The following is a 16,536-nucleotide window of genomic DNA, read 5'->3' on the forward strand; positions in this document are numbered from 1 at the left end:
GTGTTTTTTTTTCTATCTATTCTCTTATTTTCTAATTTTTTGACATTCCAGTTACACCACATTGAGAGACAGTAGACATGAAGTCCTTGCTGAGGTGGTGAAATCCTGTATCAGGATGTGACTGATGAAGTGTCTGCTGATACCATACAGACCTTACAATCTCAATCCATGACTCAGAGTTGGGGCAAAAGAATTAAACGTGTTTGGAGACACATGGAAGTTTGAGACTGTATTCAGTGTGTGGAGAAACACAGCAGGAAAAGACATCAGAATAATTGCAAGGTTTTATGAGTATTTGATCACGTGTATTCAACTAAGATGATCCAGGGACAGCTAGAATGGCTTGCAAATTTGCATACATTATTATAAGAACATGTAGACATATTCTCCCTTTTATTGACCTGTGGTTGCCCCACCAGAATCAGCTGACTGTGTAGACATTAAGGATCTATCTGGACTACCCTAACCATTTACCTCTCTCCTTCTAGGTGAACTGAAGAAGGTTGATTAGTTGTTATGTCTTTTTAGAAAAAGCTACAGGTTATTGAGTACTAGAACAAATTGCTTCATAAGATACAAGCCACATGGCAGCAAGTTAAATTACTCAACTAATAAACAACATAAGTTGTTAATTTTTACAACTCCCATATCTAGGCACAGGATGTTGTATGAGTGAGACTTCTCTAGAATGTGTTACCTGACATTTTCATCAGTCAACAGGTGTATTCCTGGGTTCTTTTAAATTAATTTTTTGCTCTCCTTCCATTTCCTCCCTTTTCAAAATAAGTGCGTTGATAAGTCCCTTCAGACAGTTTAACTTTGAGTGGAAGAGACAGACATACAAACAAATTATTACAAGAAAATTTCATAGCTGTTCTTGTAGAGACAAGGGGAAAAAAAATGTTAGGAACTGTGGACAAGGTTGCCTGAGAAATTTAGAGATCATGTAAAGGAGAGAATGGCAGGCTCTGGGAGGAGTTGGAAGGCACAAGATCGTAGGGTGTGTAGTACGAACGGAGTCTGACATTTGGCCCAAGATGAAAAAAGTTGGAGATGTTTTAAATAAACCAAACCCTCTTCATACCAGTAAATTAGATTTCCCTTTTAAATACTTTGGTGAATTTTGTTAAATCACATAATTTTGCCAGGAAATAAAACCTTGTTGTAGGAAGGAGAGAGGATAAGAATACATTAGGGCTTCTGCTCCTGAATCACACTACCCCATGCATTTTCTTCTGGATTTCCTGGATAAGGAAATAGACACATAGTAGCTGAGGGGGCCTTAAGTAAAAATGTGCCCCAAACCTAAGTTGACAGTCCAAAACAGAGACACATTTAAGAGTAGAAAAGAGTGCCATTAATAATAATGCAAACATTACAGGCACACACCAGCTATCATCAACCTACTGAAATCGAACATCCTGCCAAACAGAGACTGTTTGAATGATCGTCCTGTTTAAAATACAAAATACCTAGGGTAAAGCTTGCTTCATTCATTCATTCACCCTTTTGTGCAAATTAAATTAATCAGATTCACACCTCAAACAATCAATAAGAATCTATGATTAATAACTAAAATTAGAACATATAGGATGGGGTAGAGTAAGGTTTAAAAAGTGTATCATTTGGAGGCAACAAAGTTTGCAAGCATAGACAAATCTAGATTTTAAACCTCATCTCCACTTTGCCCTGTGGTCATCAGCACTTTACTCTGAAGTTCATGTTAATTTGTAAAGTGGGATAATGTCTACTCCCACAGCTGTCATGAAAATCAGATAAAGTAATTTACATAAAGAGCCTGTACAGAATTGGAACTCAATTAACATTAATCCTTTGGGAAAAGATCTATATTGGGTGGAGGACTATGGTCCATGAACTATAACCAGAAGAATTAAAACCCAGAGTGTACAACCATGTATATAAAAGACCTAAATAAATGTGTAGCTAAACATTAACTGATTAACAAGATTAAAGAAAATGGATGGTGTACATGGAAATTTTTAGCAAAACCGGAAGAAAATTTAACTAATTTAGCTAAGAGAAGTAAATTGGAACGTGTTTAAAAATTAGTCACACAACATATAATGTTGCATGTTGCATTTACTGAATTAATGCAGTCTTAATTAGTATATTCAAAGCCCTTAGGGCTGTGATTTCAATAGGTGATCTTTTCTAACACAAATAGGTTTTTTTTACATATAAATACCTTATTTAGTTTTTCCTAGATTTTGTTCTTTACTTGATCTTTGAGAAATTGATTATGAAAGCACCACCAATTTTGTACTTTAATTTTTGTCATCACGCCCGTCATCTTGAGTCATTAATACAGATTTCACTGAATAGAATTAAGAAGGGTGTTTGGAACACAGAGGTCAGTATACAAAGAGATAGTCATTTTAAGTTGTCTTGAACCCATGCAGTTATTACATGTTTCTCAAAACCAATATTTCAAACAACATGCAAGAATTAATGTCCTATCAAAACAGTGAACGACAATAGAAACAGTCCTAATGATTCTCAGGAAAGAAGGAAAAAAGGAGACAACAAAACCAGCAATGGTGAGATTCCACCTGCTGTAACAATGTCTTCTGACTGGTTGTCCTGGAGGAAAAAGCAGGTGAACCAAAGCAGCATGGCTCGGAGAGCCCTTCCCAGCAGTGCAGTCCAGTTTGAGGTTATTTTAGAAACTGAGGGGGACTAAGGTCCAAAATACACCCCAGTCCTCTCTCACTCCTTCTCCCCAATTCTTATCCACCAAGCGCCAGCTAAGGCTATTTTACCATTTTTAGAAGTAAAAAGTAGTGTGAGACACTCCACAAAACAGTGGAAACCACAAAAAGGAGAGCTTGTACACACACAGATCCGCTTAACTGAGCAAAGGGTGTGGGACTGCCTCAACAGCAATTTAACTGTCTACAGAAAGAGTACTTTGATTTTCTTAATTAGATATTTCATACAAATTAAAGAAGCAAGAGGAAGATATGAAATGTTCAGTCATAGTGATAGAAGCCTGGTGCTCGGTTTTCTTGTAACGCATCTGTGACAAGTGATAATTTGACCTTCCTAATTGTTCAGTAATAGGACAAATTTCCTCACTATGGTGATTAATGTCTTACTACTGCCTGATTTCATTGCTTCTTGGTAGTTCTATAATTTTGCTAAATAATGTAGACAGCAGAGTAAAGAGAGAGAAAATGTTCATTTGACAATAATAATAATTATTATTTCTATTGTTTTCAATAAGCTAACTTTATTATTGTAGATTTAACACTCATTATTGAGTGACCCTGAGATCAAGCTTCACTACCAATTAAGAATTCTCAAGGGAAAAATTGAGGGATGAGATGTTCTACTAGATACAAAATGCCAATACTGCGTAACTTGTATAGTCGGAGGGGTAACTGTGTCAAACATAGCAATGAATTCAAGTAACAAGATAACTTTTTGTCTGGCTATTACACAGATATTATTGGAGACACTAGTGAGTGACATTTGATTTGGTGGCAAGTGAACACGGGTAACAGCTTAATAATTCCTAGTTACCAGCTCTTCTCTTTATTAAATATTTTTCTAGTTATCTACATAGTTATAGGCTATGAAGATTATTTAATACCTTAGTTTATTAAGCAAAGACATAGGTCCATTAATACAATTAAGGTGAAAATTGTTTCTAAGGACAACAGGCCAATATCACTGATGAATATAGATGCAAAAATCCTCAACAAAATACTAGAAAAGAGAATCCAACAGCACACTAAAAGGATCATACACCATGATCAGTGGGCTTTATCCCAGAAATGCAAGGATTCTTCAATATACAAAAATCAATCAATGTGATACACCACATTAAAAAAGAGGGATAAAAACCATATGATAATCTCAATAGATGCAGAAAAAGCTTTCAATAAAATTCAACACCCATTTATGAAAAAAACTCTCCAGAAAGTAGGCATAGAGGGAACATACCTCAACATAATAAAGGCCATATATGACAAACCCACAGCCAAGATCATTCTCAATGGTGAAAAACTGAAACCACTTCCTCTAAGATCAGGAACAAGGCAAGGTGTCCCACTCTCACCATTATTATTCAACATAGCTTTGGAAATTATAGCCAAAGCAATCAGAGAAGAAAAAGAAATAAAAGGAATCCAAATTGGAAAAGAAGTTAAACTGTCACTGTTTGCAGATGACATGATACTATACATAGAGAATCCTAAAGATGCTACCAGAAAACTACTAAAGCAAATCAATGAATGTGGTAGAGTAGCAGGATACAAAATTAATGCACAGAAATCTCTTGCATTCCTATACACTAATGATGAAAAATCTGAAAGAGAATTTAAGGAAACACTCCCACTTACCACTGCAACAAAAAGAATAAAATACCTAGGAATAACCCTACCTAAGGAGACAAAAGACCTGTATGCAGAAAACTATAAGACACCGATGAAAGAAATTAAAGACGATACAAATAGATGGAGAGATATACCATGTTCTTGGATTGGAAGAATTAACATTGTGAAAATGCTATACTACCAAAGCAATATACAGGTTCAATGCAATCCCTATCAAACTACCAATGGCAGTTTTCACAGTACTAGAACAAAAGATTGTACAATTTGTATGGAAACACAAAAGATCCCGAATACCCAAAGCAATCTTGAGAAAGAAAAACGGAGCTGGAGGAATCAGGCTCCCTGACCTCAGACTATACTACAAAGCTACAGTAATCAAAACAGTATGGTACTGGCACAAAAACAGAAATATAGATCAATGGAACAGGATAGAAAGCCCAGAGATAAACCCACGCAACTATGGTCACCCTATCTTTGATAAAGGAGGCAAGAATATACAATGGAGAAAAGATAGCCTCTTCAATAAGTGGTGCTGGGAAAACTGGACAGCTACATGTAAAAGAATGAAATTAGAACACTCCCTAACACCATACAGAAAAATAAACTCCAAATGGATTAAAGACCTAAATAAGGCCAGAAACTATCAAACTCTTAGAGGAAAACATAGGCAGAACACCCTATGACATAAGTCACAGAAAGATCCTTTTTGACCCACCTCCTAGAGAAAGGGAAATAAAAACAAAAATAAACAAATGGGACCTAATGAAACTTAAAAGCTTTTGGACAGCAAATGAAACCATAAACAAGACAAAAGGACAACCCCCAAAATGGGAGAAAATATTGCAAATGAAGCAACTGACAAGGGATTAATCTCCAAAATATATAAGCAGCTCATGCAGCTCAAACAAACAACCTAACCCAAAAATGGGCAGAAGACCTAAACAGACATTTCTCCAAAAAAGATATACAGATTGCCAGCAATCACATGAAAGGATGCTCAAAGTCACTAATCATTAGAGAAATGCAAATCAAAACTACAATGAGGTATCACATCACAGCAGTCAGAATGGCCATCATCAAAATATCTACAAATAATAAATGCTGGAGAGGGTGTGGAGAAAAGGGAACCCTCTTGCACTGTTGGTGGGAATGTAAATTGATACAGCCACCATGGAGAACAGTATGGAGGTTCCTTAAAACCTAAAAATAGAACAAACATATGACCCAGCAATTCCACTCCTGGGCATATACCCTGAGAAAACCATAATTCAAAAACAGTCATGTACCACAATATTCACTGCAGCATTATTTATAATAACCAGGACATGGAAGCAACCTAAGTGTCCATCAACAGATGAATGGGTAAAGAAGATGTGGCACATATATACAATGGAATATTACTCAGCCATAAAAAGAAACGAAATTGAGTTTTTTGTAGTGAGGTGGATGGACCTAGAGTCTGTCATACTGAGTGAAGTAAGTCAGAAAGAGAAAAACAAATACAGTATACTAACACATATATATGGAGTCTAAAAAAAAAATAAAATGGTTCTGAAGAACCTAGGGTTAGGACAGGAATGAAGACGCAGATGTAGTCCAATGGAATGGACTTGAGGACACGGTGAGGAGGAAGGGTAAGCTGGGACGAAGTGCGAGTGTGGCATGGACATATATACACTACCAAATGTAAAATAGATAGCTAGTGGGAAGCAGCTGCATAGCACAGGGAGATCAGCTCGGTGCTTTGTGACCACCTAGAGGGGTGGGATAGGGAGTGTGGGAGGCAGACACAAGAAGGAGGGGATATGGGGATATATGTATACGTATAGCTGATTCACTTTGTTATACAGCAGAAACTAACACACCATTGTAAAGCAATTATACTCCAATAAAGATGTTAAAAAAAATAAGAAAAATCAAAACATCACACTTTCCCTGTAACACACTTTGCGCAACATCTCCTGATGTTAATCTGTTTCTTGTTTCCCCAGCTCTATGGTTCCATTTCTTATCTTCTCTGTGTTCTTTGTGTGAATTCTAATTGAGCACGTGGTTCATACTAGGCAGTCTTCCATACATTCTGGACATTGAAATTAATAAGACTTGGTATATTCTTTGAATGAGCTCAGAATTAACTACAATAATATATAATGACATGTAGCACATCCCAGGGGTGCTACCCTGGAGTTGAGAACTAATGGTTGTAGAGATACAGAGGAATGTTAATGTTCAGGAACAGGCAGTGGGGGCATCAGGAAGAACATCACAGAGATTTGTTTGGATCTGTCTTTGGAAGGATGATAATGTTTTCTTTAGGGTGAGAAGCTGAGGGAAATGCAATCCCATCACAGAGACTTTGCGGTATTTATTATAGGTAAAGGAAGACTTCTGAAGGGTGAACAAAGCCTTGGTGAAATAAAAGCACATGCCTTCTTTGAGAAACTCTGAGCAGTCCAGTATTATGGGAACATAAGATTTGTAGGAGAAATGGAGTTGCAAGATATTCAACTAATTGATATTTATCAAACACATATTATGGGCAAGAAACCATACTATAAATAATGCTATCTACTTTGTTCTATATAAAACGTTCAATCAGCCTAACAAAGTAGATGTTATTCTCCAAATATATATCAGAAAAGGAAACTGAGGCACCAAGAAGGTAAACTTGATCAAGTTACTGTCAGAGCTGGGGGTCCAGCTAGTTCCTATAAACACATCCTACTTAAAAACCCAAGTGAATTCAACTCTGAGGGCACCAAATATCATACTAAAGAGTCCAGAACTTTATCAGTGAGAGTTTTAAGGAGTTAAGATAGCTTTTTAAGCCAAGGCATGACCCAAGTACTTTGAGCAGAAAATATGGAAAAGTTTTTAAGGGCTTGGGCATCACCACTTAAGTGTGATTTGGCGAATTTATCTCTCGCAGGTGCAGGATTCTCCTCATAAAATAAGGATAATAAGAGCATATATCTTATGGGATTGTTGTACTCATTATTTAGTACATGAAATTCATTTACAATGACTTTTGGCTCTGATAAGTCATCAGTGGTATGTGATTTTTATTTCAGAAATAGCTCTCTGATGGTATTGTAGAGAATGAATTGTAAAGGGAGGGAAGCTTCAGTCCTCAATCCTCCAGAAGAAGGATGAAGAGGGCTTCAACAGAGCACTTGGCAGTGATGGAGACGTGGGGTTGGCATTAGGAGATATTTCAGATGCAAATATTGAAAGGAGCTGGTGACCAACTGGGTTTAGGGAGAACAGAGAGCAGACAACAGAAAATGACTCTGAGGTTTCTAGATCAGATGGCCAGATGAATGCTGATGTCTTAACATTTTATACTCCAACTGCTACTTCCCTGTGAATCAATTATCCTAGGACTCTCTCTATCGCTGACCTCCAGTAATTGATTTAGTGACTATTTATAGCCAAAAAATAAAAATAAAAACAACATTGGAAGCCAGTAGAAACCAGAGAAGTCCGTTCCTCCCACTACGTCTAGCCTATGCCTATAGCCCTAAACTGACCCTGTTCTCAAGCCCCTTGGGTGAGAAGGTAACTGAGTAGTTATTCCTCAAGCTGGCAGACAAGACAGCTTCTTTTCAGCACCAAACCTGTTTAGAGGTATGGTGCTGGTGGTGGGGAAAAGGGCTGATGAACAGAGCCGACCCACAGTTTTAGGACATTTTGTTTTCACTTGGGACAATACTGAAATAAAATTTTCAAACTGTGAGGAGGAGTGTTTCTTGAGAATTCTTATTTTATCAACAAATACAATTGATCAAACCTAAATTCTATACAATAACTAGAGTCCATGAAACGTTATGAAGTTTAGTTATGATGGAGCATGAAAATGTATAAACTGAAAGTTTAAATAAACACCGAAACACATTCTAGGCAAGATTCTCCCTGGAAAACTTTCTTGTTGCTTGAATTACACACACACAAACTATATTTCTAGTTTTCTCTAAAGACTACCATCTTTATCTCTATTATACAATTCAGGAATTAAGAGGGCTGAATATTTGCATGCCACATAACATATAAAGCTATTATAAAATTTATTTTGGAGCTATTAAAATTTTAACTAAACTACACTGCTTCTTTAATAAGTTTGTATTATGTATAGTGACAAAAGGTGAGAGGAAATACACATAGACAAGTTTATTTTAGATTTGGGGAACAGCGGAAGAGTGGTAATTAACCCTAAATTCTGGTCTCCATTTATATAAAGGCTTCTTCAATTCATAGTCTATATAGTGTTTTTCTTTAAAAATAATTTCAAGAAAACATCTTGGGGTTTAGAAGATGGAAATGCACATTAGTCACTCTATGATTCAAACATCCTGAAAGCAGAGATAAAGTTGGATACTCCTTTGCATCTCCTCCTACTGTTTCTCTAGTGCCTAAGACCTTACCTGAGAGAGAGGTGGCACTCGGTATGCATCTTCACCTTTACTCCTAACAACACAGCATTTTCTATAAGGCCTTTTCTCATAATTCTTAGAGATGGTAGATTCAATCTTACCAAACCAAAACCTCTTTTGAATTGAGTTGAATCAAACAATACCTCTGGAACTTTGTACTGGTCCCAGCATGACTGGTGCCCTGTCTGGATCTGGTCTGACTGGATCAGAAAAGGACTTCCCTCAGCCCCTTCTCATCCTTTAGTTCTTTAAAAGCAACACAAAGATAGGGACATTTCTGATTTGCTAAAAAAAAAAAAAAGAAAAAGTTGCCATTGCACTATGTCTGAAAGCATAGTGGCAAAAATACAGAAACACTCTGACCTCTAAAAATAATGCATTTTAAGTCCTGTTTTCCTACTGAGTTAAGACGTTTATTTCTGTTGGAGAAACTTACTTTGATTTTTCCAAATGTTTAGAGTGGCTTGATAATTTAAGGTAAAAATCACATATCTAGATGCGATGGAAGCAGTTTAGCACTTCAACTAGCTAGCTCTGTTCCATGACACACCCCAAACCAGATGAGCAATAAATTAAAGGATGACCAACTAAATTGTTCTTCTGTTACCTTACTATTAACATCATGTCCAAACTATGAGCTAGTTAATAGCTGAAGTGTTTGCTATTTCTCAATCACTATTGCTTAAAAGGTGTTTTTAAAGTACATGTATTATGCTTTAAAATACATGCCCATCCTTATATAAGCTTCAGTGTAATTATAGTTTTGTATAATTAGAGTTTTATGTCAAAAGATTTACAGCTTTATCACCTCAAGCAATATTTCACAGCTGTCAAGAATGATTTATGCAATAGTGACTTAAGCTGTAAAATAGAATCCTCAAAGGAAGGGTTGTCAAATATTCCTACTGCAAATAACTAGGTTTTAAAAAATTGATATTCTGGTAAACAGCAAGCCCAACTGTACCTGGTAAAATCACATAAAGGAATATTGTAGGAAGCATTGTTTCACAGTGGTGATCATGCAGCTCACCATACACCACGTCAATGTGAACTCCTTGCATAGATCAAAAGTTTAAACTGCTATAAAGCCTCTGGGTCACTTTGGAAAACAAGCTTTCAGAAATAATGCCATGGGCATATTTTTGTTACTCCAATGTGAGGGAATGGAAAAAGTGGAAACAGTATATCTCAACTTTTTGTTAATTTGTTCATTGTGCTTATTGCATCACGGTTCATATTACAATGAAATGCTAAATAAAGCATAAATAAAGGAAGCATTTACTGCATATACTTAAAAAACCAAGAACCTCTCAAAAGTAAATGACCTCAATAATAAAGAATTAAGGAAACTTTGGAAAACAAACCAATGAAAATGTTGGTGATCTTGTCCTTTCCTGCTTTTGTAAATGTTGAGTGGCTGGCAGGGAAGACTTTCAAAACATTTGAACTTCATAAGCCCTGACTGATTTTGCAGTTGCCATGTGAATAAAACTAATACACTCAGAAGATTCTATTCAAGGTATCTGAACTAGTAGCAAAAACACAAGTTTATTACATTCAGCGCAAATAAGTCTAACTGTGTCTTCTCAATCTACAAAGGTCATTCAAATTAATATTTTTCTTTGGAAAAAAAGAAAAAGCTGGCCCATCACCTCATGTTCCCCATATCAATAAAAGCAAAATAGGCAGCATTTGTCATTGACTCTGAGGATACTCAAGCCCTTGTAGATTGAGTCACGACTGAAAATGAAGGCAACAGAATCAAAATTATCACCAAAGGTTGATATTTGTGTACCTAAACAAGCTTCCAAATAAAGATTCCTTGTCTAAAACAAGGAGGTTTTAATTCATGTAACCAAGCAAATCACTGATGGTATGATTTGCATTAGTCAATGTACCAGCGCTTTTACTGTAGAAATTTTTACATCCATGTTTGTGACTCCACATTAAATTGGTTTTTAAAGGTGTTTTGAGATCATTTTACACAGTCACATTGTACGAGTTAAACTAGGCTTCCAAACATCATCATTTTACTTGCAGTTTAATAAATAACACTCTTTTCTATCTGAAAATATGGTCTGAAAAATATAGTTAATATCTAAGTGATCCATACAGTCCAGATTCATTTTATACTTAAATTCTACAAGTTGAAAAAATTCTTAAATGTACCAGAAAACATTAGGACCAACACACCCTACAGTAACCACAATACAGACTATGGGACATCGTGATAGATACTCATATGGGAAAAAATGTCAGACATTCAACTGTTGGCATCAGATACACACACAAAAAAGATGAACTGCATTTGAGTAGTGAGAGCCTCTGTCCAAGAAATGCTTTCAAGACAACAGAGCAATTAAGCTATTTCTAGTACACCAACCCTACTGATTGAAACGTAGGGGGAAAATGAGAACTTTAAAACCTATCTCTATTTTGATTGGTAATGATATAACTGATTTCATTCCAGATTAATCCAAAGTTATACAAACCTGTTCCAGTCACACTTTGTTATTCATACCCACTTAAGATGATGTTAAGGAAAATCCAGTAATTAAGAGTTGCACATTTTCTATCATGAAATACTTAATTATAAGAAAATAAGAGGAAGAGCTAAACCTTTTCCCTGTTAGAATGTATTTTACCAAATGATGAGTCATTATATGATATAAGCTATAACACATCACTCATTTACTCGTTTATAAATCTTAAGAGTTACCTAAAAATCTGACTAGATACCCCTCTGCCTCACTGATTTCTATCAATGGAATTTAAAAAATGATAAGGCAATATCAACAAAACAAACTATAACATGCATTTTTAATTGATTTATCTTTAAGCTCTAAATTGTCAGATATCATTAAGTGTTCACATTTGAGAATGTATATACTTTAAAATGGGTATATCTGAATATTCATACATGTGAGTTAACATACATATATTATGTATATAATGAATGCATGCCCATTTCTTTGAGGACTATTACAGGTCTAACATGTTTATGCTCCCATAGCAAGCCTAAAAGAAGGAGGAGTGCCCTTGAAGTTGAGACATGACCTTAAGTTTCAGATGCCAGTTTTGCTGCAGCTATAAAAATGAATACTAATAATTCTACATATCATAGTTCCTTTTCTCCATTTCTTACCTTAGGACAAATCTTGAATACATGAACAGGCTTTATTATTTGAATATACATAGGTTTACTAGACCAATTTTATAAGTTCCTATATATCATCCTTAATCTTATATAAAAAGGATCAAAAGAAACAAGAGGTGTTGTCTACCAAATAAAGCTGAAGAGCCAAGAAACATCTATAACAGTAACAGTTATACATTTTTCTATAAGACTTTGTGAAATATTTTCAAGTTCAAGCAAATAAAACCTTATTTCTCTCCTACTCAATGCGTATCAACGCAACCAGGAAATTATTGGCTTTTAAGTTATTCCTTAGGGAAGACAGTAAGATTGATTTGTGGCATTTTGTCCTCAGTGACATTAAGTTACTGGACTTTTGAAGAGTACAGAGTACCCTTATTCAAAAAAGAAATTGTCCCTACTAGTCCACTAATGAGAGTCTCCACATTTCTTTAATCCTGCAACACTACAAGCAAATCATATATCTCCAATTGAATATTAGGGGCTTCTCTGACTATGAACTTTCAGTAATCAATTGTCAAAATTTCATTGTAATGGAATAAAACACAAGGAATCTTAAATAGATAAACTTTACCATTTTTGTGATAGTAGGTGACCTCCACTTTCCTCTCCTCTGACCCCAGCAACGCCTGGGCAATTTGGGCAATATCATGCCTCTTGGTCTCGGGCCCATGGAGGAAGTCGCAGGTGCATGGCTTTTGCATGACATCTGGCCTGGAGAAACCAGTCATCTCGCAGAAGCCATCATTGCAGTAGATGATGGCACAGTTCTGCACTCTGGCATTTGCAATGATAAATTTTTTATCTGTAATAAAAAGATAGTAAGGCATCTTTTAAAAAGCTTCCTCAAGATTCTCATAAACACTGGAACAATTTGTTGCATAATAGGAGATCTGAAATGCAAGTGCTTCCCAAATTGCTAACTGCCCAGATTTTAAAAGGAAAAAAACTCTAAGTAAGAAATTAATGGTCCTAAGTAGTTTTAACAAAAAGTATTAATAAGCTTTTCTTCAAATTTTGAGAATATAATTTCCCAAATAGTCTAGTTCTCAAGCCCTGTAACTCTCAAGGGGCCTAATGCACACTCAGATAAGCAGCTGGCCCATTGATAGTTCCAGAATGCCATTTAATTGTAAGGTATTTTCGATGCCAAAACAGTGAAGCATCCTGTAGCTGTCAGGCTCCTCATTTCAACCTTGGCCCTTAGAGTACAACTTTCTTAAAGTAGTTATTATTCCTGGATTTGGCTTTTCTCTATCTCTCTAAGGCATACTACACATGTCATGTTTAAAAAAAAAAAAAACTGAAACTATTAGCAATGAAATTATTTCACATTAATTAGTAGTTTAATAATGCAAAAGTTCAGCTTTGCATAATATATATTATCCAGAAGACAAAAATATTTACACACACACACACAGTAAATATCATGTTATCACCTTTTCACATTTACTTTGGGAGACCCTGCATTTTTGTATAGTAGTAGGGATTTTAGTACAAAGGGCTTATTAATTCTGATCACAAATTATATTTACTATTCCCAAATAAAATATGAAACAGGATACACAAGTTTATTTTGAACACAAAGTACTATATCCTCCCATCACTAAATGCAGTGCCAAAATAACTGCATAATGTACAAAAATAAATGTGTGTTAATGTAGTTTTAAGGAAATGTCAAAAATAAATGAACAAGTATAGGATCTAAAATTAATGTATTTATATAACAATTATTTATTCCTCATAATTAGTGCATATGATAATATTACATTTCTCTGCATTCAGTCTTTGTGCGATTTACTTATGACACTTCAATTTTTAAATTTCTAGTGGAAATTTAAGGGGATCATGAAGGGACAAAAATATTCTTTAAATAATGAACTGTTTGCCTTGGGAATCAACACGGATCAGATATTACTTTTCCCAAATTATCCAGCTTTGGATTTGCATTGATTCAATGCAAAGTTTAGCTTCTATAAACTAGCAAAAGCAAGCATCCCTGTCATACCACAGCCTTGCAATTTAACCAAGGTAATAAAATACAGTTTGCATAGCCATTTACATCGCTGCTACCATTAACATTCTCTTGTTCCAATAGTATGCTCTGCCCTGCTCCTGACTTTCTGAAAGTCTACAATAAAACGGCCACAAAATATAAACCCATGTTACACTAGTACGTTCCCTGTAAGATAGTAGAAGAGTAGGGCATTAAGTAGCAAGGCAGATAATGGAGCAGTGGGAGAGGAGGATCAAATTGCCTCCTATAATGGAGACCATAATCTAAAATGTAAATCAAAATTAATATCACAGGCAGAACACTCGAGCTGCCATTCGAACCTCCTGACTCGGTTTCACAGCCTCTGAACTTGACAGAGCCCCGGAGTTGCCGTCTCCTCAGCTTGGAAGCGGCGGACGCCAAGTGCACTATCAAAGCAGAAAGCGAGGGAGAGAGAAGAGAACAAATGAACTTACTTTGCCCTTCAAATTTCCGTATGATTGTCCCCAAAAATGTGTTTTGTGGTGCCACATGCCCCCTGCGAACAGGCATGTTGACCCCGGTCTTCCGAGGAGCGCTCCCCGCGAGCTCCGGAGTTCTCCCGGGATCTCTCCTCGGCTAGAGCCCAGGCCAGCGCGCGAGCCGCTCTTTGTGGCAGAGCATCCTCTTTTGAAACCAGAAATCTCTTCCCATTAGCACCACTTCTAGACACCCGCTTTCCCCACCGGAGTCCAATCCATTCCCCTCACCTTCCGGAGGGGACCTCGCACCGGACTGCCGCGGGGGAGAGGCTTTGGGGGTGGGGAGCGGGAAGGAGGCGGGGTGAGGGGAGCTGGCAGGGGAGGGAAGGAGGGAGGGAGCGGTGGGGGGCGGGGTGCGGTGGGGAGGGGGCGGGGAGTCACAAGGGCAATCGATCTGTTTCTCTTCTCCCAAACAGCGTCGATTTCCCAGCGCAAATGGGCTTAACCTGGCGGTGGCCCAGGGCTGTGAGGATGGCTAAGGAGGGGCGGGGTGGGGGGGCGGCGGCGGGACGGAAGACTTGGGCGGCTTTTGCAGGAAAGGGAGAAAGAAAAGGAGGCTGGGGGGTGGGGGGTGGTTGACGTTTCTATCCCCGCCCTCTCCCCCTACACACACACACACACACACACACACACACACACACACACACGCTGCCTTTATCCCGGGAGCTTGGGCGCCGCCACTGCTCGGATTACTCAAGCGTGCTTTAGCGGAAGCCAGCCAAGAAATCTCCAAAACTCAGTGACAAACAGCTACTCTGGGAAGGTGATCTCCACGGCCACCAGCCCCAGGGCCCCATTCCTGAGCTCCTCGCGCCGCGGTAGCTAAAACACCCTTAGCTGCAAAGAAAAGACAGGTGGGAAAACGGTCCCTCAGTGAAGACTATTTCTAAGCCCTGGTGGCTCAGGAGGTTGAAGATTGAGGATGAACCACTGAAGGGTGCAGGTTTCGCCTCAGGGCGCAGCTCGGAAGCCTGGGCTCGGCGGAGGTGGGTGATGAAGCCTGGGCTCAATTGGCACTCTGTCCCAGCCCGGCGCTGAGCCGCGCCTCCCAAAGACTGGAGGCTGCTGGGGCCGCGCTGAGCATGCCCGGTTTCACTGCTTGAACCCCTGAGGAGTTGCAAGGTTGGGGGTGATGAGGTCTCTCCGCGCTGCAGGTTGCGAGAAAGATAAGAAGGCCAAAGACTGTGTAAGCAACTGGTACAAAACAGGGAAGGAGTTTGAAATGGGCGAGGCTGGGCAAGAGGGGGCAGGAACAAAAGGTGGGTGGGGCTAAGAGTTACCAGCCTTGGTGTGACCTCCCATGCCACTCATCTCCTGAACACACTAGGGACACCATTCTGCTTTCTTCTACCATTTCTAAGAAATCACCTCGTATATGATAGCAAAGTGTTCAAGGGAGAGAATAGTCCTCTCTGCTCTTGCTTCTCAGAGCCTGCCAACACGGGAATCTCATGGTATACATACACTTCAGCCCAAATAGTCCCCCTGGAGACTTAGGAAACCATATGTGACAAGCCAAGCCAGGGGAGGGTGTTTTCTAAGTTGTTTCTCTAGTTTTTCATGCTCCTTTCCCTTCATTTATGTCATCTCCTCCCTTAACCAAGTAGTCAGCCCTTTCCACGCCCCTTTCTCTAAATGGAATTTGCCACCACTACAACCTACAGAACTAGAACACGGCCAAATCTCTTGTTTCTGCTGGAGATAAGGGTCCTATCAAAACACCTAGTTGCGTGATGGAGTTTTGGGTGTTCTCGCAGCCCATTAGCCTGCTTTGCCTGTGCCTTGAGTAACTCGGGTTCATAATTTTTCAGTTACAACCTCGAAGTCTGAAGTGAAAAAAATGAGAATGGAACTGCAAAGAAGGAGGGTTAAATTAAGACGGTGAGTCATGCGGATTGTAATAAATAACGAGGAAATAAACATAAGTTTTATTTATGCTCCAGAAAACACAAGCCAAGGGGAAAAAAAGAAAAGAAAAGAAAAAGAACCTAAGCAATTCTCAATGTTTCCTATCAGAAAAACGAAAATAAATAAGGAAGATTGCCTGGGAATGTTGAATTTTCCGGTTAGATTT

At 38.0% G+C, this 16,536-nt stretch overlaps 1 protein-coding gene across 2 annotated transcripts in view; it reads right to left on the bottom strand.

The window, feature by feature from the left end:
- KCNH7 (potassium voltage-gated channel subfamily H member 7) overlaps nt 1-14,493 on the bottom strand; it is a gene marked incomplete at both ends in the record, with an annotated part of 461,489 nt that extends 446,996 nt beyond the window's left edge. For both annotated transcript variants that reach the window (XM_079709750.1, XM_079709749.1), the window contains 2 exons: nt 12,520-12,750; nt 14,418-14,493. In XM_079709750.1, coding sequence (XP_079565876.1) covers nt 12,520-12,750; nt 14,418-14,493 — 307 coding nt within the window. The remainder of the gene's footprint in view (nt 1-12,519; nt 12,751-14,417) is intronic.
- Nucleotides 14,494-16,536: the final 2,043 nt, after the last annotated feature.

The sequence above is a fragment of the Hyperoodon ampullatus genome (assembly GCF_949752795.1).
Source record: "Hyperoodon ampullatus genome assembly, chromosome: 8".
NCBI lineage: Eukaryota > Metazoa > Chordata > Mammalia > Artiodactyla > Ziphiidae > Hyperoodon > Hyperoodon ampullatus.